This window comes from Narcine bancroftii, chromosome 4, assembly GCF_036971445.1.
Source record: "Narcine bancroftii isolate sNarBan1 chromosome 4, sNarBan1.hap1, whole genome shotgun sequence".
NCBI lineage: Eukaryota > Metazoa > Chordata > Chondrichthyes > Torpediniformes > Narcinidae > Narcine > Narcine bancroftii.
This window is the reverse complement of record NC_091472.1, coordinates 74,577,671-74,600,661: the sequence shown is the minus strand read 5'-3', so window position 1 is coordinate 74,600,661 and position 22,991 is coordinate 74,577,671. Positions and strand designations below refer to the sequence as shown.

At 37.1% G+C, this 22,991-nt stretch overlaps 1 protein-coding gene across 4 annotated transcripts in view; it reads right to left on the bottom strand.

The window, feature by feature from the left end:
- The window catches only part of LOC138760690 (sorting nexin-9-like), a 176,572-nt gene that overhangs the window by 19,458 nt on the left and 134,123 nt on the right, over positions 1-22,991 (bottom strand). For 3 of the 4 annotated variants that reach the window (XM_069931632.1, XM_069931631.1, XM_069931633.1), the window contains 4 exons: positions 14,074-14,151; positions 11,464-11,540; positions 4,285-4,374; positions 2,152-2,266 (listed from right to left, as the gene is read on the bottom strand). In XM_069931632.1, the coding sequence (XP_069787733.1) occupies positions 2,152-2,266; positions 4,285-4,374; positions 11,464-11,540; positions 14,074-14,151 (360 nt within the window). Of the gene's footprint in view, positions 1-2,151; positions 2,267-4,284; positions 4,375-11,463; positions 11,541-11,606; positions 11,709-14,073; positions 14,152-22,991 lie in introns of those variants that run through there. The other variant, XR_011355812.1, reaches the window with a different exon arrangement.

Genomic DNA, 22,991 nt, shown 5'->3' with positions numbered 1-22,991 from the left:
TTCTTTTGTTTTCTCCAGTTAAGATCGTTCTTAAGCAAAAGATGGGAACAAAACTTGCGCCCCCCCCCCCCTGAAATTAGGTGAGGTGGAATGAACAAACTGGTTGGGGAACATATCTAGATTTATATCAAAGATGTACTTTGCTATCCAAAATAAAAATTCAAAACCAGGTTTACAGAGATTGAGAGGGAGATGGGAGTTGGATTTAAGAGTTGCAATAATGGAAAGATGCTGGTCTGATTGGTGTTTGGTCTGAAAATGCAGAAGGCTGCAGCAAGTAGAAAATATAGCCAAATCCAGCAAGGGCTACAACTTCTCATCCATTGAAGACATCTGGGTGAGATGGTTCCTCAAGAAGGCAGCAAGGACCTCCATCACCTTGATCACAACTTCTTCTCACTGCGACCTTTGGGAAGAAGGTTTAGTAGCCTGAGGTCCTCCATCCCTATGCCCAAGAACTTTATCCCCCCACCAACATTTTCAAACTCTTGTACTTTCCTTTACTACCCTAACCATGAACTGTTCCAGGATCACCAAATGATGCATCTGCACCAATGCATCTACCAAACTTTTTTTTTCTTGCAATGACTGTAATTGACGTCAAGTATAAATGCAAGATACAGATTAGTACAATATAATTTTCTACACCAATCATACCTCACACCATAGAAGTTACATAAATCAAAATCAGAAATATTGGAGATGCATTTTAGATATGGAATAGAAATAGGAACATTTGTACATGCTACATGGTTATGTGTGAAGGTCAGACCTTTCTGGCAGGATATTACTGAAATATTAACACGAATAACAGGGGTGGCCTTTGCAGATGATCCAGAGCTTTATCTATTGGGAAACTTCATTGAAATAAGTAACAAACTAACTAAATTCTAAATTTCATTTATTAAAATAGCTTTAGCTGTAACTAAGAAATTTATTGTGATTACTTGGAAATCTGACTCCCCTCTACAGATAGCATGATGGAAGACAGAGATGTCTGGAAAAAAAAATCACATACAATCTAAAGAACAAATGTGACATTTTTGTAAAAACATGGCAACCATATTTGGATTATATAGGGGCCAAAATATATTATGAAAATGTGACTCCCCAATGAAGAGTTTAAAAAAAAACGCAACTGGAAGCCCTGATGTTGTACAGATTTATACTGTGAAGGGGGTGGGAGGGAAGGGTTTGTTGTGTTGTGTTTTGTAAATAAAAATATATATTTACCTATATATTTTGAAAATCAAAAATTTTGATATGTATAAAATATTGAATAAGGACCCCTATTATTCTCCCTCTGCACTCCCGTCCATATAGCTAAAAGCCATTTGAATTCCATTTTCAAATTTGCCAACGACACCATAGTGGTGGGGCATTTATCAAATAATGACAAAACAGAATAGAGGATGAAAGTCCAGTGGCAAGGTGTCAAGACAGCCTCTCTCTCAATGTCAATGAGATGAAGGAGATGATCATTCACTTCAGGAGCAGGGTCAGAGTCCACATTCCTCTCAACATTAATGGCACTTAAGTGAAAAGAGTAGATAGCTTCACTGAATATTTCAAATGCCAATGACCTGATGTTGAACAAGCGAGTCGACGTGATGATCAAGAAAAGCACAAAAGCACCTCTAAGACAACAAAGGAAGTTTAGTATGTCCTCAAGCAACTTCTACAGGTGCACCATTGAAAGCATACTTACTGGATGCATCACAGTGTGGTATGGGAGCTGCTTTGCTAAAGATCATGAGCTCCCTGTACCTCTATATCTTCCTCCATTCAAGAAAGGCAGCCAACATACTGAAGGACTCATTAAACCCCAGCCATACCATTCTCTATTGGGGAGAAGGTTTAACAGTGCGAAAGCAGGAACTAACAGGCTTAAAGACAGTGATCAAGCACCTGAATGAATAGCAAGCACAAAAGCACTAACATACTGCCCTTGTATGGTGCAAAGTGATCTTTTCATTGTTAGATTGTAATTGTGCTCTTTACGCTGTTGTGGTAATATTACAGATAACTTGTTAGTCTATTCACAAAACAACTCTTCTCATTGCAGATATTTTGTGACAACAAACTTACACTAAACTTAAACCAATTAAAACATATATTTTTCCTTTTTAAAAATTTTTTGTCTGTACCTACCTTGTAATGTGTAAGACATGGTGCCAATCCGATTCACCATGGTGTTCTTTTCCTGTGCTGTGATCTTATTTAAGGCAACCAATTTGTCTCCTTCTTTGGCTTTTTCTACAGCACCCTATTTAAATAAAATTGCACAATAAAAATAAATATTCCTCAATAAAAAATGTTCCTAATTTCTGTTAAGATCATCACAGATCAAAATTCTAAGGTACCTCCTTAAAATTTTCCATGAAAAGTTCCATCAAAATAGAAACAGTCTATTTCCCAACAGAAAATTTTTAATGAGTAAACACATTCTTGGAGATGAGACTTCATTCTGGAAAATGGATTATAAATACTATGGAACTGAGACAGATGGCAACAGAATATTGAAACAATTTATGACAGGAAGGATGGAGATCAAGAATCAGGCTGGTAGGAGCCAGATGTTACAATCTTCTTCTATATGGTCAGTAAGATCAAGGAGCTGATTGTTGAGGGATGGAAGGCTGAGGGAGCACCAGCCTGTCTGCATTGATGGGACAGAGAGGGAGTTGCACATATCTTGACGGTAATAGATTGAAGCAACTGTGAAGAAGGCACACCCATGCCTCTACTTTCCAAGTTTGAGGAGATTTGGATGTCGTTGAATACATCATCAAAATTTCTGCAAGTGTAATGTGGAAAGAAAACTGACTGATTTGGCAGTTCAAGTGCCCAGGAATGCAGAAGGCTGCAGCAAATATAGCCAAATCCAGCAAGGGCTACAACTTCTCATCCATTGAAGACATCTGGGTGAGATGGTTCCTCAAGAAGGCAGCAAGGACCCCCATCACCTTGATCACAACTTCTTCTCACTGCCTCCTTTGGGAAGGTTTAGTGGCCTGAGGTCCTCCATCCCTATGCCCAAGAACTTTATCCCCCCCCACCCCAACATTTTCAAACTCTTGTACTTTCCTTTACTACCCTAACCATGAACTGTTCCAGGATCACCAAATGATGCATCTGCACTAATGCATCTACCAAACTTTTTTTTCTTGCAATGACTGTAACTAAGAATATTTATATTTATCTCTTTCTGTACTGAGGTAATTTAAAATACATTGCTTTTCTTTTCAAAAGTACCCATTTGGCTGCAGCAAGTTAGAATTCTGGAGTGCATGTACATTATATTTACGTGTATGATGATACGCTCATTATCATTAACATTATTGAAATAGTATTTTAATGGTGGTCTAAGCAACAATTTGTGCCAGATTACTAAATCGCTTGTGCTTCATATCCCTTGGCCATTTGGTTTTATTTAAACAAAAAAGAAACAATCAATTATCAAGACAAATGAACCTTAAACTAGAAATGTTTATGCTCTTCCTTTATGGAACATGCATATAGTCATGAGTTATCCATTTACTGCACAGATTAACATCCATCAACTGTTCAGAGGCTATAAGATGACCAAGTCAGGAAACACATTGACATTGTGAGCAGTACATCCATGACTCATTTCATGGCACACAAGCAATCACTTTATGAGGCCCCCTGCAGGAGAAATTCAACAGCACCCAAGTTCAAAGCATCAGGCACTATTGTGATTCTTCCACATTTTTACTTTGTCTTGGTTAGAAGTTGAGAGTGCAACTTGGTCCTCATGTATAGGGAACAATTGGATTTGAGTTTTTAAAAAATCTATTGATTGGGATTTGCTCAGGGAGAATGATAATAGAACAATATGATCTCATTTCCTGAAAGAATGTTTCAAAGGGACAGTACAGAAGATATGGTAACAGATCCTTGTACAGATGAGCCAGAAATCAGCACAACTCCATTCCATAACAGAAATAGTCGATTTGATTGTGTGGAGCCCACACTTTTCTGTTTTACACTTGAACTAGAGCCAAAATCTAGAATGTTCACTCACTTTGTCCATTTCCTTGTGCATTTCTTGTCTCTTTATTTCCATCTTTATGAAACTTGATATCAAGCACAGTGATGACAAAGTACCTTTATACAGCCCTCTAACCTTTCAAGTTAGCATTTTACTTTACATTCATTTTTCTTTAACTTTTTTTTGCAATTAATCTTGTATTGATGTCCAACTAGGGACAAAGAGAACTTCAATGAACATCTCAAATTCACACTTTTATTTTCTTTTACCTTATGCACACCAATGATATCAGGAAAGCATCCTAACAATCCTTTATATTCCTGGTTGGTTTCCATCAAATAATGCAGGTCTTTTTTAGGCTGTTAAAGACACAAGTTTATATGACATTTCAGCATAATGGCACATGTTGCAAAAGCAAGTCTTGTATGTAGATTTCATCATTTCAAGTTCTGGTATTTCCAATGTGATAAAGAACAAAGTTTTACACATTACACTGGGCAACAATTCCCACTCCCCCAAAAAGGTTTTCTTCCTGAAAAAAATTTGGGATTATGATAGACAATTTCAAGATGAATACAAAGATAATTTCAGATTTGCTGTATCATGTACAAATTTGGAGAAATATGAAATTAATATTTATTCAATTTAGCATGCTTAATTGCATAATGATGAACTAACACAATGCTGACACATTACATTAGTTCAACAAATATAATGTTCTGCCACTGATTTTCTTTTTGTTTGAAAATTTTATTTATCATTTGTATCAATACGAAGTATAAATTCAGTAATATAGTAATTTAATAAGATATATAAAATGATGCAATAAATTTTTAATTTTCTCCCTAAACCCCTCACCAAACGAAAAGAGGAAAAAAGATAAAGGCAAGAACACCTACTTCTCCAGAATGGAGGACCATCGCCTTCCCAAGATCGTGTTATATGGCGAGCTCTCCACTGGCCACTGAGACAGAGGTGCACCAAAGAGGTACAAGGACTGCCTAAAGAAAGCTCGGTGCCAGCCAGTGGGCTGATATGCCTCAAACCGTGCATCTTGGCGCCTCACAGTTCGGCGGGCAGCAACCTCCTTTGAAGAAGACCGCAGAGCCCACTTCACTGTCAAAAGACAAAGGAGGAAAAACCCAACACCCAACCTCAACCAACCATTTTCCCTTGCAACTGCTGCAACCGTGTCTGCCTGTCCTGCATCAGACTTGTCAGCCACAAACGAGCCTGCAGCTGACGTGGACATTACCCCTCCATAAATCTTCGTCCGCCAAGCCAAGACAAAGATATATATATATATTTTTTTTTCACACACACACAGGCACAAGGCATATATATATATTTATATATATATATATATATTTATATATATATATATATATATATATATATATATATAATTCATCGACTATTCATTGACTAACTGAAAGGGGTGGGCAAAGTGGAGGATGTGGATGGACTTTTATTCATAAAATCCATATATGGTTCCCAAATTTTATAGAAGTTTCCAATTCGATTCCTTAAACTAGAAGTAATTTTTTCTAAAGATACAATAATTTTGCATTTCAATCTGCCATCTGTCCATTTTACCAAATTCTCACTTTTCCACATTATTGGTACACATTTCTTTGCTGTCGCTATGGCTATATTTTAAAATTTTTCTTGATATTTATCCAATTTCAATTTTGTATCTTTTTCATATATATTCCCAAGTAAAAATATTCTTGGATCTTTTTATATCTTTATCTTCATAATTTGTCCTAACAATATACTTAAATCTTTCCAAAATTGTTCCACTTTTACACAGGACCATACCAAATTTATGAAGGTCCCTATTTCCTTATTACATCGAAAACATTTATTCAAATAATTAGAATCAAGTCCATTCAGTTTGAGTATAATTGATGAATAAAATTATATTAAACCATTTGATATCTAGCATTAACTGTATTTGTAACTCAGTTGACACAATTTTGACCATAATTCCTCTTGGATATGTATATTTAAATCTTTCTCCTATCGTTATTTGATTTATATAAATCTTTTTTCTTTTAGTTTCTTGTAATTTTATATACATGTTAGTAATACATTTCTTAACAATAAATGTATCTGTTCTTATGGATTCAAATTGACTGTTCCGGGAGTCTCAAATCTGTTCCTAATTTCCTACTTAAATACGATTTTAATTGATAATATGCAAAAACTATTATTTTGTAGATTATATTTTTTAATTGCTCAAAAGATAAAAAGAAAGATCCCAAAAACAATCTTTTCTCCTCTGTATACTTTTACTATACCAATTATCAAAATTATTCAAAGTGAAAGGAATAAGTTGATTTTATTTTAACAACATTTTAGATCATTGATAATTTCTATTTATGTATGTATGTATGTATTTATTTATTTATTTTTAAATTACTCTCTTCATATGAATCCCATTCCATTTTTTCAATATATTTTTAAAAATTGGTACTTCCATTTTTCCTTTAAACAATTCACTGTTCCATTTATACAAAATTTGCTCTGGGATAGTTTCTCTAATCTTATTCATTTCAATCTGAACCCAAGCTGTCTTCTCACCTATTTGATAACAAGAGGAAAAAAATCTTAATTTAGTTGCTTTATAATAATTTTTAAAATTCAGTTATCCTGATCAAATTTCCATGTTAATTTTTCAAGACCAATTCTTGACATTTTACCTTTCCAAATAAATTGTCGTATAATGTTATTCAAACTCCGAATGAACATTTCTGGCACATGAATGGGTAATGATTGAAATAAATAATGTATTCTTGGAAAAATATTCACCTTAGTACCATTCATCCATCCTATTAATGTTATTGATAAATATTTCCATCTTCTCAAATCTTCCATCATTTTTAATAGCAGTGAGTAATTTAACTTAAATAAATTATTTATATTTTGTCAATTTTTATTCCTAAATATTTCATTGCTTCTTTTTGCCTCTTGAATTTTGTCAATCTCTTACATTGTAAATAATCTAATATTAACCATAAGCATCACCTCACTTTTATCAACATTAACTTTATAACCTGATACTAATCCATATTCTATTAATCTCCTATTCAACTTACTGAACAATATTTCTGGTCTTGTTAAATATACTATAACATCATCTGCAAACAAACTAATTTCATACTCTTTATTACCTATCTCAAATCCCTTAATTTCTTTATCACTTCTAATTATTTCTGCCGACGACTCTATTGCTAATGCAAATTTTCAAAAAAGGCGACAATGGATAACCTTGTCCATTGATGACCCTTCTAACAAAAAGGGTTTTAATATTTATCTATTTGTAGCCATTTTTGCTTTTGGCTGATCATATAATGCTTTTATCCAATTTACAAAGGTATTTGTAAACCCAAATATATTAAGTACTTTCAACAAAAAGTCCCACTCTAATCTATCAAATGATTTCTCTGCATCTAATGCAATCACTACTGCTGGTATGTATCTATTTTGTGCTACATTTATCAAACTAAAGAATTTAACTATATAATCTGGCACTCTTCTATTTTTAATAAAACCAGTTTGAACCATATTTATTCATTTTGGTAAAAATTCAGTTAACTGATTAGATAATAATTTTGATACAATTTTATAATCCGTATTCAGTAGTGATATAGGTCTATATGAAGAAGGTTGTATACAATCCTTCCCTTTCATTGGAATTACTATTATTAACACTGTTTTGAAAGATTCTGGTAGGTCATGTACCTCTTTCTAATAACCCCAGTAATACAGGTACTAATAATTCCTTACACTCTTTATAAAATTCTGGTGAAAAACCATCTTCACCTGGTGCTTTATTATTCTGTAATGACATTAAGGTCTCAAACTATTTTAGAAAAAGTATTAGATAATTCTAATTATTAATCTTCATCTAACATAGGCATTTTAACTTTCCGAAAATACTCTTCTACTTTATTATTATCTTTCAAAGATTCTGATTGATAAAATTTTGGATAAAATCCTTAAAATTATAATTTATTTTCTGTATTTTATAAGTAACTTGACCAGTACTTTTCTTAGTAGCAATTATTGTTCTAGAAACTTGTTCGGTTTTTAATTGCCATGCTAGTACTTTATGAGCTCTTTCACCTAGTTCATAATATTTTTGTCATTACCTCATTTTATCTTTCTCTCCATTCTGTAAGTTTTATTGTATTAAATCTTTTTTAAAATTCTAACAATATTCTTTTCTCCTCATTTTTTGCACTTGCATTTCCTTCTCTAATTTCATTATTTCTTTTTCCAACTGATCCCCCACCTTCATATATTCCTTTACTTTTGAAGTACAACTTATTATTAAGACATCTTAGATATGTCTTCAAGGAATCCCATATTATAAACTTATTCGTTACTAAATCATTGTTAGTTTCAAGAAAAAAATTCTGTTGTCTCATAAAGTCGCAAAATTCTTTTTCTTCAGGAATGTTGTGTTTAATCTCTACCTATAACTTATCTTTTGTTCTTCCAATAAGATTGACAAAATTAAAGGTGAATGATCAGATAGAACTCATGCTTGATATTCAACCTTTTACCCTCTAGATTGAAGTTGTGCAGAAATTAAAAACATATCTATTCATGAATATGTTTTATGCCGAAAAGAATAATCTCTTTCCCTTGGGTGAATTCTTCTCCATATATCCACTAACCCCATATCTTTCATTAAATCTATTGCTAATTTGGCTATTTTATTTTTCATCATTTTATCACCTGACCTATCCCATTTAGGGTCCAAAGTAAAATTAAAATCTCCTCCTAATATAATTTTTCCTTTGGCATTTGATCATTGCATATAAAATTCAGTTTTCCAGCCATCTGATCTCTTTACTAAATCTACTAACCATCCATCTTTCCACTCCCATCCCTCTCATTTTTACAACACTATTATATTTCTTAATGTTATTAATATATTTAGGTGTATTGAGAAAAAGTAAACCAGAAAAATATAGAAAGCTACCCCCCTCCAGAGGCACACATCATTGAAAATACGTCTTTAAAACCTTGATCTATATGAGTTGCGGTCAAAACCACACCAGCACTCATGATTCCGTAGAAGTTAGTCCCTCATTCCCACAACTCTCTCAAATTATTATACTGTCCGTTGTTGCATTAGATCTATATAATCTTTGCCATTCACAATTTTTAAATTATTTATAGACCCTTCAGGTTAAAACTTTCCTCCCTAATAAACTCTCTCAAAATTTTTTTAAATATTTCCTTTTTCCCTCTCTATATTATCAGCTATAATCATTCAGTATTATCTCTCATTTCAAACATCACTCACTACTTGTCTCTCTTTCTCAGGCAATTTGTCTGAAAACACCTTTGCCTCATTGGGTTTCGTAAAGAATCTATTTTTCTTGTCTGGAAAAAAAATTTTCAATACTGCCAGATACCTAAGGACAAAGGCATAGCCTTTCTTCCACAACACATTTTTAACAGCACTGAATTCTTTCCTCTTTTTCAACAAACCAAAACTTGTATCAGGGTAAAAGAAGATCTTATTTCCATTGTAAATTAATGGTGATCGTCTTTCTTTCATTTGTTTCACTGTCAGTTCCAAGATCTTTTCTCACTTCATAACGAAGGAATTTAACTAATATCGGACGTGGACTTTAATCTAGTTGTGGCTTCAGCTGTAACACTCCATGAGCTCTTTCAATCTCAATAACTCCTTGAAATTTAGATACCCCAAAAGATTGCAGAATCCAACGTTGCAAAAACTTCTTCATATCCTGACCTTCAGCGCCTTCTTTAAGTCCAACAATTTTTATATTAATTTTTTTTGACTAAAATTTTCTAATATGTCAATTTTTTTGTTAGTTGATCTTTTGTTGCTGCCGCTTCAGCTTGAATCTTTTCATCTGTTCTTTAACATTTCATTTCCTTTAATTTTTTCTTCAACTTCAAATTTCTTAACTACTTGCTGCATCATTCTTTCCACGTTCTTTGTAAAATTCTTATTTTCAACTATACTCTCATTACACTTTTTAAATTAATACTGTTAATTGCACCAAAGATGGTTGAAAATTTTCCATCTATTTCTTCATTTCAGCTGTAAATATTTGTCTCTTTCATTTTTTATGTCTTTTTAGTCATAGTTCCTTGTTCTAGATGTAATTCCCATTCTTTTTGGTCATCCTGATCAATGGAGGAAGCTTCTTGGGCTTTTTTCAAAAATTGCCTCCATTTTTTTCTGTGCTTTGTGTATGCGCGAATCCTCGGGGGAGACCTTGTACAGAAATGTCCAAGGTCTCCCCAGCTCCAGGCTTATCTCCATGGACTCCTACCTTCCGAACAGATCAAGGATTCTTCGAGGTAGGCCTCTCTTCCTCTTTTTCTTGTTCAGTTACAGCTGTTTTTTTCTTTCTTTGGTGATATCTTGTATTGTTTATTGGATCTTCTGACAACTTCTCCTTCTACTTCTTTAAAAAACTTCTTCAACCTTTATTGACTCTTATTTTTAAACTTTTTCAGAGAGAGAAGGGATTTCACAGTCTAACCCCAATGTCACAGTCACACCCCCTTCTGCCACTGATTTTCATTTGAACTCAGAATCTGATGCCTCTTGTGTCAGGGGGCCAACAAGTAGTCAGCCAGCAATGATGGATTCCAGTTGCCCTAATACTGTTTTTCCATGGTTGCAATGACCTGGTGAAATCTTTCACCACACTCGACACTGACTGCACCAAGATCAGCAGGCAAGAAGTGCAAGTGTGCATCAACATGCGTTCATGTATATCAATGTAATGCTCAGTATCTGCATATGTGAGCTGCTTTTAGAGCTTGTCTGCATCTATCCTGACTAAGCATGCACAGGCTGAAGACAATATTTGCACAGCACCTGCACTGAGGGCATGCTTGGACTGACCAAAAGTTTTGCTTTGTGAGCAATATTCTATTAGACTTAAAATATGAAAGGAAATCACAAAAATAGACTATCTACAAAACAGTATGCGAATAGAAAGATTTTAAAGCTATTTTCATGATCAACAACCAAAAATCCCCATAAAATACACCAACAGGTGTTCAGGAAGAAAACTCTTTGTTGTCCAATGTTATAGGTAACACCTTTTCTCATCAAATCAAAATTAAACATTTTCCATCCAGAATTTTCTTCAATTGTGTTGCAGCATATACAGTAACCAGAGGTAATTAATACCTACAATCAGATGGATCCAGAGCTTCATTTCAACATGGTCAAAGTTTAAATTTGAACCGGAATGGAAACATTATTCTCACACCAATCAGTTTTCCTTGTGAAATATCACCATATCTCTGAACTCAATCACAGTGCAAACTTAAAAAGCTATTGAGTTATGACATTGCATAATGTACAATATTAATTATAATATTATAGGCTGACTTAATCTTCCATGCAGTCGCCCAAATTAAAAATACTTCAGCACCTGCTCTGCAAAAAGGTTGGCAATTTCTTCATAGGTCTTTCCTGCTTCCGTTAAGGGATCTGTCAAAATGGATTCACCTGAAATACATATTAATAAACAGGGAGGTCTTGGCTAATCATATAGAAATAGTTGCACACACTCACTCTTGACAACGGAAGGACTTTTTTTTAAACAATATCCCTCAAATTTTCGATTCATTGTATTGTATTGATTTCAAGTTTCCATTCTCTCTATATTGCTTGGATCTTTAGGGAACAAAAACTGTTAATTGGTCAATTCCATAAAGAATATGTCTATAAAAAGCATCCAAAAATCATCAAATCCAATTTCTGCTTTCCATTGCACTTTTTGCTATTTTCATCAATTTATTGATGCTTATTTTTAAATGATCAGCTTTTGTGATTAATGCATTTTTAATTGGATTACCAATCACAAATTTTCCACTCTTCAAAACATCAAGGAAGATTTTATGAAACAAAATTAAATGTTTGAAAATATGATGATTATGGTGATTCAAGAAAGATTTATCAATATCTCAATTAAATTCAGTGACTATGTGCAAGGTTTAGAGGAATGGGAAGATGGAAGAAACATTTTGGAAAAAAAAGGCTGCATTGGAATGATGGATATGATCCATGGTGGAAACTCCACTGCAAAATGTTTAATTTCACAATAGCCTGATTCCAGTCGAGAATAGAATCTCACCTTGTCACCTTTAGAATCACTATCCAAGTCAGGGTTTTATGAAACAAAAAAGCTTGCATTCAGGGATAATAATTGATTAACAATTAGTCGGTTTACATTAGTGCAGAAGTGTCATTCACTAAACTTGCTGCCAAATATAAACAAAAAGTACAAGGACCCAAAATGGAAGAATGAATTTCAAGGTTAAAATCTCGACAAGCAGAGTGATTACATCACATTAACTGCAGCAAAGTAATACTTCCTTTAACAGTGATAAAGCAATAATTTGCAACTGTTTGAACATTCTTCTCAAAATTCAAATAATCTCTTTATCCCACTTCCAAGATTATAGAATTGTTTAAAGGGACTTTTATTCTCTTCAAAATCTTACTTTTCTGTTTTAAAGCTTAAAACCACCAAGATGGACACCTATCGGGTTGCAGGAATCTTACTATGTGCGTTAATGGCATGACAATAGATTTCTGCTAGAATGTACAAGCTAGTTATATATGAATATACTTGTCAGGAGCATAAAAGAAAAACTACGTACATTTAGGAAAGTGGCCGACAATTAGCAATCTTCTGTGAGGATAATTTGAAAGTCAGGGAAGCTAGAAAAAAACCTCTTTAAATACTGGATGGAAGCAAAAAGGAACATGCAGTTCTTCAACAACTGTCTAGCAGGATAATTACATGCATTTACCAGTTAGTTAGTTAGTTCAGGTTTGTTCGTCATTAGATCATGCTAGTACAACCCCACAGAAAAGTATTTTCTCGTCCAAGCAGACCAGTGCCAAACACCGGTAAAGACATAACACCCACATAGAAAAATGATACATATCCACCTTATGTATATTAAAATAATTAATAAATAGTAGAGTCACAGAGAATTGTTTTGGCACTCTTCAGCTGTCTCCCTGCCCTTGAGACTCTGCTCCTCAGTCTGCTGGTTCAGACTCTAATCCTTCTCTTTCCCTAATGGGAGTAGCTGAAAGATGCTGCATGCGGGGTGGTAGAGAGCTCTCTTTGAACAATGATCCTCATAAATCACATCATGGGGCAGAGGGAGAACTCAGTGATCCTCTGTCGCTTTTATCATCCTGTGGATTGACTTCCAATCCAATGCTCAACAGGAACAAAACTACACTGTGTATAGGGAAGCACTGCTGGAAGTGTGGCAATGGATTACATGTTTACCATTTTTTTTGCATTATTTGGCATGAATCTAATGAAATGACAGAAGGGTTCAGGTAAATGGAACAAAATTTACCGAAGACTCTTATGGAGGTGAGACAAAAATCGTCTTAATTTTCAATAATTTTAAAAATTAATAATTTTACTTCATATTAGGTCATCATTTTAGTTGGTCTAAATATGCCCCAAAAGAGCTTGTTGAGCCAGTACACAAATAACCCTATTAGAGATGGGGTAGTACTGGACCAAATCTCAGAGAATACAATTGTGCAAGTGGCTAGAGAGCCAGAAAATATTTTGAAAATAGTGACCAACGCTCTGGAAATACCAAAGAGGATCCAGAAATTAAGATTCTGAACTGGAGGAAGGACAATTTTATCATTAGACAGAACCTGGCAAAATGAACTGCAGTTTCTTGCAAGCAAGTTGGCATTCAACACATGGGAGTCATTATAGAGAAGCAGAGTTCAGGGCCAACACATTCCCATAAAGTTAAAAGGCAAAGAAGATTACCTGAAGTAAACGCAAATGCCAAACGACATTGAGGGTTGGATAAAAGAAAGGGGAAGCATGTGGTAGATTTAGAGAACTTGAAAACAGGAGAGGTCAAACAGAAATATAGGAAGTGCAGAGAAGGTATTTCATAAAGAAATTACAAAAGCAAAATTTTTGACTGTTAGTTTATTAAATGAGCATGCATAAATTGTTGAAACATTTATTAAAACATGGTACCTTCATAACCACTAGTTGTGAAGACCTGTGAAAGGTTCTGCAGAGCTTTTCCTATCTTCTGATATTCTTTAGGCAGTGCTTTAAAAGAACATGGAACACAATCAGCACAAATTCTGTTCAGTACTCAAGCAGCATCTTCAATTCCTCTGCAAAAATGGGTGGAGCAGCATCAGTGATTTCTTTAAATAATGGAGGCTCTAGAACAGCATCAGTAATTTTTGTAACAAAAGAGGGAATGAAAAAATTGAAAGATTAGAATGCCTTGTATAGATTTGTTGCACTTGATTCGTTTGGAAACAAAATTGTAATTGTTCATGCATTTTCAAGGAAGCATATATACAAAAAATATTTTTACATTATGTCACACTGATGTTATATTTCAAATGTAATTGAACGCTATATATTTAGAAGGAGAGCGAGGTCTCATGGAGTGACCTTTTCGCAAGGGATTGCTGTGTTGTCAAAGTGCTGTGGCTTTGGTGAGTGCTGCGTGCAAGGATCAGGAACATCTTGGAGCGACAGCAAGGCATTCTGAAATGGAAGGGTGAACAGCTTGTTGTTGGGTGCATGTAGCTACCAATAATAAAGGAAACGAGCGTTAAGCAGTCCACAAAACTAAATTTGAGAGCAAAGAGATAAATTAAAAGTAGAGCCTCAAAAGGCAGTAATCTCAGGATGACCTTTACCATATGCATGTCAGAACAGCAAGAGCAAAATAGTCAGAATGAATACATAGTTTGACCAATGGTGCACAATGGAGGGCGTCAGAATCCTGGGGATGGATGGGAATAGTACAAATTGGACAGTCCATACCTGGTCAGGACCAGGATCAATGTGCTTTGGGGCCCGTTTGCTAGTGCTGTTGAGGCAGTTTAATCTAATGATGGGAATCTAGACAAAAAGAATCAATGCAGAGACCAAAGCAAAAGTTAGAATAGAGAAAGGTAAGAGGGCAGTACAGAAAAGTCAAATGCACAAGTCACAAAAATTGCTCTATTCTAAAAGAACAGCGAGTGCCAAAAGTGTTCAAAACATTCTGAGAGGGTGAACAACCAGTTTTTGGGTGTATGTAGCTACCTGTTAGACCAATTTCAGTTAATGTGGCACAAATCAGGATAAAGGTCATTTAGTGGTAATAACAGAAACATAGTTGCACGGTAGAGATGATTGAGAATTAAATATCCAAGGCTAGGGTAATGAGTTATACAGAGGGATCGAGGTGAAAATGGTAGAACAGGCAAGATCCAAGGAGCAGAAATGCTGAATCTATCTGGGTAGAGATTAGGAACAGGAAAGGGAAAAGATTACTGGTGGAAGTTGTCTACAGGCCACAAATTAATTACAATGGCACAGGCAATAAACCAAGGAATGGAACAGCAGTTAGAGAACATCACAGAACAGAAACAGGCCCCTTTGGCACTTCGAGTCTGTGCCAAACCATTTATTTTGCCACAGACCGGCACCCAGGCCATAGACCTCCATACCTCTCCCATCCATGTACCTGTTCAAATTTTTATTGAATGTGAAAATTGAGCACGCATTCACCACTTCAACTGGCAGCTCGTTCCATCTCCCACTGCTTTCTGGGTGAAGAAGTTCCTCCACATGTTACCCCTAATTGTTTTCCCCTTTCACTATTAACCCATGTCGTCTGGCTTGTATCTCACCTACCCTCAGTGGAAAAAACCCTATCTATATTCACTCTGGCTCTTCCCATTACAATTTTAAATACATCGATCAAATCTCCCCTCATTCTTCTACACTCCAGAAAATAAAGTCCTAACCAGTTTACCCATTCCCTGTAACTCAGTTCCTGAAGTCTGGGCAATGCCTTTACAGTGCCAGCGATCGGGACCAGAGTTCAAATCCCACGCTGTCTGTAAAGAGTTTGTACGTTCTCACTGTGTCTGCCTGAGTTTTCCTCCAGGGGCTCTGTTATAGACAACACTTTTCTTATTCTAATATCCTAATTTCAAAGTATCATCTTCCAAAGCATGAGATATGATATCCCAAATTTCGATCTCTTTAATCCAAAAGATTCAATTCTGTGGATGTTGCTTTATGTAGTTTTAATTTGTTGATAAAACAGATAAACGTTTTGCATAACTTCGTATTAAGACTTTCTTAACAATGAATAACAAAGCATTTACTGTATGATAGATATAAAACGTATATAAAAATACACAAATGATATAAAAAGCTTTTAAAGAAATACATAAACTTTAAAGAGATACATAAACTGCAAAGAAAGATTTCTCATGCTCACGCTTCCTTCACATCCTGAATAAGCAAGCTGTTAGTCAGAGCGGATATTACAACATATTACATCAGTCACTATGGTACAACTACAAACAACAGCTCTCTTAAAGAGATAGGTAAAGAATTAACTAAGAATCAAAACATCGGTTTCCTCCCACCATTCAAAATGTACCGGAGGAGGTTGTAGGTCAATTGGGTGGTATGAACTCGTGGGCCACAATGGCCTGTTACCGTGGTGAATGTCTAAATTTAAAAATCTTCTCTGCACTCTTTCTATCGTTCCTGTACTTGGGTGACAAAAACTGGATACAATATTCCAAATTTGGCCTCACCAATGATTTATACATCTTTACTATAACATCCCAACTATAAGTATACTCAAATCTTTAAGATGGCCATTATGCCAAAAGCTCTCTTTACAAACCTATGCACCTGTGTCGCCACTTTCAGGGAATCATGTATCTGTATTCCCAGATCCTCCTGTTCTAATGCACTCTTCAGTGCCCTACCATTCACCATGTACATCCTTTCTTCATTTGTCCTTCCAAAATGCAAAACCTCACACTTGTCTATATTAAATTCTATATGCCATTTTTCAGCCCATTTTTCCAGATGGTCCAGATTCCTCTGCAAGCTTTGAAAACCTTCTTCGCTGTCCATAACTCCTCCAATCTTAGTGTCATTTGCAAACGTGCTGATCCAATTTACCACATTATCATCCAGATCACTGATGTATATGACAAACAACTATGATCCCAGCATCGATCCCCAAGGCACAGCCCTAGTCACAGGCCTCCAATCTGAGAAGCAATCATACACTACCACTCTCTGGCTTCTCCCGTCCAGCTATTATCAAATCCACTTCACTACTTCACCATGAATACCGAGCATCTGAACCTTCCAGACTAACCTCCCATGAGGGAACTTGTCAAATGCCTTACTAAAGTCCGTGTAGACACATCCACGGCCTTTCCTTCATAAATCTGTAAATTCCAAAAATCTGTAGACACCGTGGTTGAAGTATAATTTTCCTGGTAACCTCCTCGAAAAACTCTATAAGATTGGATAAACACGACCTGACATTAGGGATTGCCATGTTGACAATCCGTAATCAGTTGCTAGCAATCTAAATAATTGTATATCCGATCTCTTAGAACATCTTCCATTAATTTACTTACTACTGATGTCAAACTCGCTGGCCTACAAATTCCAAGTCAGCATTGGAGCCATTTTTTAAACAACAGAACAACGTGAGCTACCCTCCAATCCTACCCACCACACCCATGGCTAAGGACATTTTAAGTATTTCTGCCAGAGCCCTGCAATTTCTACACTATCCTCCCCCAAGATCTGAGGAAATATCTTGTCAAGACCTAGTGATTTATCAACCCTTATTTGCCTTAGGACAGCAAGTACTTCCTCTTTAATCTGTATAGGTTCCATGACCTCACTATTTGTTTTCCTTACTTCCCACAACTCTGTGTCCATTTCCTGAGTGAATACTGATTAAAAAAAAATCAAGATCTCACCCTTCTCTTTTGGTTCCATACAAAGCCAACCACTATCTCTTCAAGGGGACCAATTTTGTCCCTTATTATCCTTTTTCTCTTAATATACATATAGAAACCCTTAGAATTTTCTGCCAAAGGAACCTCATTTCTTCATTTGCCTTTCTGATTTATTTCTTGAGATTTTTTTGCATTTTTAAAACTCCTTAATACCTCATTTTTTCCATGTTGCCTATACACCTCTCTCTTCTTCCGAACCAGATCCCCAATATCCCTAGAAAACCAAGGTTCCTTATGCATGCTAACCTTGCCTTTAATCCTGATAGAAACATATAAACTCTGTAGTCTCAAAACTTTACCACTGAAGGTCATCACCTTCCTCCCACATCCTTATGCCAATTTGGAATCTCAACCAGAGGCCCAAACCTATCCTTCTCCACAATCAACTTGAAATGAGTGGCATATTTCTACCACCTGTCCTGTTCCTTAATAGGAAATCCAGTATTACACACTTTCTAGTTGGTACTTTGATATATTGATTTAGAAAACATTCCAGTATACATTTGACAAACTCCAAGCAATTCAGCCCTTTTACAGTCTGGGAGTCCTGATCAATATGTGGAAAATTTAAATCTCCTGCTATCGCAACCTTGCATTTCCTGCAGCTGAAGGTTATCTCTTTACAGATTTGCTCCTCAAGTTCTTGTTGACTATTGGGCGGTCAATAATACAACCCAATGAGTGTGCTCAAACCTTTCCAGTTCCTCAGCTCTTACCCAAATAGCCTCAGTAGACAAGACCTCTGGTCTGTCCTGCTTGAGCACAGCTCTGATATTTTTACATAACGAGCAATGCCACTCCTCCCCCTTTCATCCTCCATTCTATCGCCTCTAAAGCAACAGAAGCCCAGAACATAGAGGTGCCAGTCCTGCCCCTCCTGCAACCAAGTTTCACTAATGGCCACAATGCTCTAATTCCATGTGCCAATACACGCTATAAGTTTGTCTTCCTTTCCTACAATACTCTTTGCATTGAAATAGATGTACCTGAGAACACTTCCACCATGTACAACCTGTTGACTTCTAACAGTGCATACAATTTTCACATCATCTTTTCCCTCCTTCTATCTGCTCTGGCACTCTGGTTCCCCTACCCCTGCAAATCTAGGTTAGACCCACTGCAACAGCACTAGCAACCTTCCCGCAAGGATGTTAGTCCCCTTCTAGTTCACTATCAAACTGTCCCATTGGAACAGGTCCTACCTTCCCTGGAAGAGGCCCAATAATCCAGAAACCTGATGCCCTCCCTCGTGCACTATGTCTTTAGCCAAGTCTTAAGCTGCATTATCCTTCTATTTCTAACTTTACTAGCACGTGGCAGGTAGCAATCCTGAGATCACAACCCTGGAGGTCCTGTCCTTGAACTCCCTGAACTTTCCTTGTAGAAACTCCTTAACCTTCCTACCCACTTCATCGTTCCTTATGTGGACCACAACATCTGGCTGCTCACCCTCCCTCCTGAGAATGATGGGAATATGATCAGAGATAACTCAGACCCTGCACCAGGGAGGCAACATTCCATCTGGGATACTCAATCACCTCCACCGAACATCTACCCCACCAACTTATGAATCTCCTATCACTACAGTTCTCCTCTTCTCCTCCCTTCCCTTCTTAGCCACAGGACCAGACTCTATGCGAGAGACCTAATCGCCATGGCTTATCCCTGGTAGGTCATCCACCAACTGTATCCAAAGCAATATACTTGTTATTGAGGGGGCATGGTCACAGCAATCCCCTGCATTCCTTTTCCCTCTCCTGACTGTCACCTAGCTACCCTCTTCTTGCCTTCTAGGTATGATAATGTCCCTGTAAGTCCTGTCTTTCACCCCCTCTGCCTCTCCAATGATCTGGAGTTTATCCAGCTCCAGCTCCATTCCTTTACTCAGCTTGTCAGGAGCTGCAGCTGGATGCACTTCTTGCAGACAAAGTCATCAGGGATAGTGTTGGCTTCCCTGACGACCCACATTCTGCAAGAGGAGCATTCCCCAGCCTTGGCTGCCATTCCCACTGTTTTTGACTAGAGGGGAAAAAAATGATATCTAGATTAGATTAGACTAAACTTTTGTTGTGCCAAATAAAATACAAAGCCAATGAAATGCAATTAGCATCCAACCAGATTGAAGGTTCAGCAGGGTCACAGGCTCAGTGGAAAAAGAGCTCATCTTGAGCCTGCTGGTTCGAGAGCAAAGGCTCCTGCAGAGCTTACCGGCTGGAAGGAGAGTCAAAAGTCCTAGTTAAGATGAGATGTATCCTTGATGATACTCTTTTCCAAGGCACACAGCATTCCTAATAGATGTTCTCAATGGTGAGCAATTGGATGTCGATAATCCACTGGGCAGTTTTTACCAGCCACTGAAGTGCTTTATGGTCTGATACGAGACAACTGCAATACCATACTGAGATACCATAGGCAAGTATACTTTCAATGGTACAAAGGTAAAAATCCTTCAATATCTTGGGACAGAGGTATATTTCTTCATGCTGCACAGGAAATAAATGCACTGTTCCACCTTTTTGATCAGGATGAAGGATTCAGACACCAGATGTCATCATCAGAAATGTGGACACCAAAGAATCTGAAGCTTGATACACATTCTATCACAACTCCATTGATGTATATCAGAACGCAAGTGTGGCTCCCAGCACGTCTAAAGTCCACAATGATCTCCTTGGTCTTCTGATAGTAAGTGCCAAGTTGTTGTCGGCACACCACGCAGCCAGGTGTTGGTCCTCGTCCCTATAGGCCGTCTCATCATCCCCTCTGATCAGGCAACCACCATGATGTCATCTGCTAACTTGATCATGGAATTAGAAACATATACAGGAACACAGTCATAGGTGAAAAGGGAATACAGGAGAGGGCTCAGCACACAGCCCTGGGGCACACCAGTGCTCAAGTTAAAAATGGAAGAGAAGAGAATGTCTAACTTAACAGATTGGGGTCTGTTAGTCAGAGAGTCCAAGGTCTAATTGATACCAAGCTGACAAAGTTAGGCAATCAGTTCAGAGGGGATCACAGTATTAAATGCCAAACTCAAGTCAATTAACAGCATTCTGACATAAGTTGGAGCTGTCCAAGTGGGTCAAGGCAGAGTGAAGTGCCATGGAAATAGCATCCTCAGTCGACCTGTTGGTACAATAAGCAAAATGATGAGAGTCCAGGGTGGTGGGCAAACAGGATTTAAAATATGATAGAACCAGTCTTTCAAAGCACTTTATAATGATGGGGGTGAGTGCAACTGGATGGAAATCATTCAGACTCGTGGCAGTGAGATTCTTCGGCGCTGGCACAATATTGGCAATCTTGAAACTTATGGAACAACTGCCTGGGCCAGGGATAGATTGAAAATGTCCATGAAGACCCCTGCCCACTGTTCTGCACAGACTAAGCACATAGCCAGGTATACCATCTGGACCAGCTGCCTTCCATACATTCACCCAACTGTATCCAAACATCAAACATCAAACATCAGAGATGAAAAGTGGTTTCATCAGATGAAAGTTCCACTTTGAAGGTGACTTCCTTGTTCTCTCGATCAAAGCGAACGTAGAAATAATTAAGCTCCTCAGAGAGGGAGGCACACTGGAAAGGGGCACAGTACTAGGTGGCTTATAGTCTGTAATTATCTGTCTGCCATGCCACATACGCCGGGGGTCCGAGGAGTTGAAATGCTCCTCGATCTTTTGTTTGTATGTGTGTTTAGCCTGAGAGATTCCCCTCTACACATTGGCCCTGGCTGAGCTGCAAGCCTTCCAGTCTCCAGATCTGAAGGCTAACTCTCAGTCTTTGAGGAGACAGCGAACCTCACGGTTCACCCGTGGTTTTTGATTAGCAAAACATTTATTTGGTTTTGTGAGGTCACTCCATTCGCACACTTGTTGATGCACTCAAGGATAGAATTGGTATATAAAAATCAATATCAATGAGAGTCTGTGGTAACATGGGCTCCAAACGCACTCCAATCTGTATGTTGAAAATGTTGGTGATGAACAAAGTCAGCACCCTCAAGCCAGATCTTAATAGTCTTTATTGTGGGTTTTACATGTTTAATGACTGGGCTATACTTGGGAAACAGAAACAGTGAAAGATGGTCAGACTGACCCAGGTGGGGTGGGGGGAATAATAGTTTTGTAAGGCATCAGCCACATTTGTATAAACATGATCTAAAGTTTTATATCCTCTCTAAAACCTGTCCTTACCTGTGCCAACCTGCTGAATCCTTTTTGTTCCTCAAATTGGGTGGCCCTTACTTCAAATCCTACTATCCCTCGTCTTACCAGTTCTCACCAAAGCCTGTTGAGCCAAAGCCTTAGCACTCTAACTCAGATTGCTCCCTCAATGTCTGCTGTGCTACACAATCCCTCACTTTTACAAGCTTCTTACTCCAATCAGCTTCCTGCCCCTTTTTAAATTCAAACTGCTGCCATTCCTCAAGTCACTTGACCTCCCTTGCTCCAATCATGGGGGATTTTGATTTGTATGTGAATTGGAGAAATCATGTTGGTTGAGACAGCCTTGAAGAGGGCTACATAGAAGGTGCCTGTGATAGCTTTCTTGAGTAGCATATTACTGGAAGTGCTTTCTTTGATCTGGTCCTGGGCAATGAGGCAGGAAAAAAAATGATGCTATATTTAGGAATCCTCTTGGAAAGAGCACTCACAGTATGACTGAATTTCTCATACAAATGGAGGGTGCAACTGTTCAATCTAAAACCAGTGAATTTATGCGGAAACAAAGGAGACTACAATGGAAAGTAGGAAGTGTCCGCTGCAGCCGTGTCTGCCTGTCCCGCACTGGACTTGTCAGCCACAAATGAGGCTGCAGCTGACATGGACGTTACCCCTCCATAAATCTTCGTCCGCGAAGCCAAGCCAAAGAAGAAAGAAAGAAAGATTATGCCAAAACTGGGTCAAATGCTAAATGTAAAATGGAACTCTGGATTAGTTTTCACCATTTTAGGTTTGTAATCTGCAATCAAATTAAGCAAAGGTCACTTAAACATAATCCATGTTGTTCATTCAAGAGCTCTGTATAGAATACAGGGCAGGTCAAGTAGACCCAGAAAGCTCTAAGTGCAGGCAAACGGTA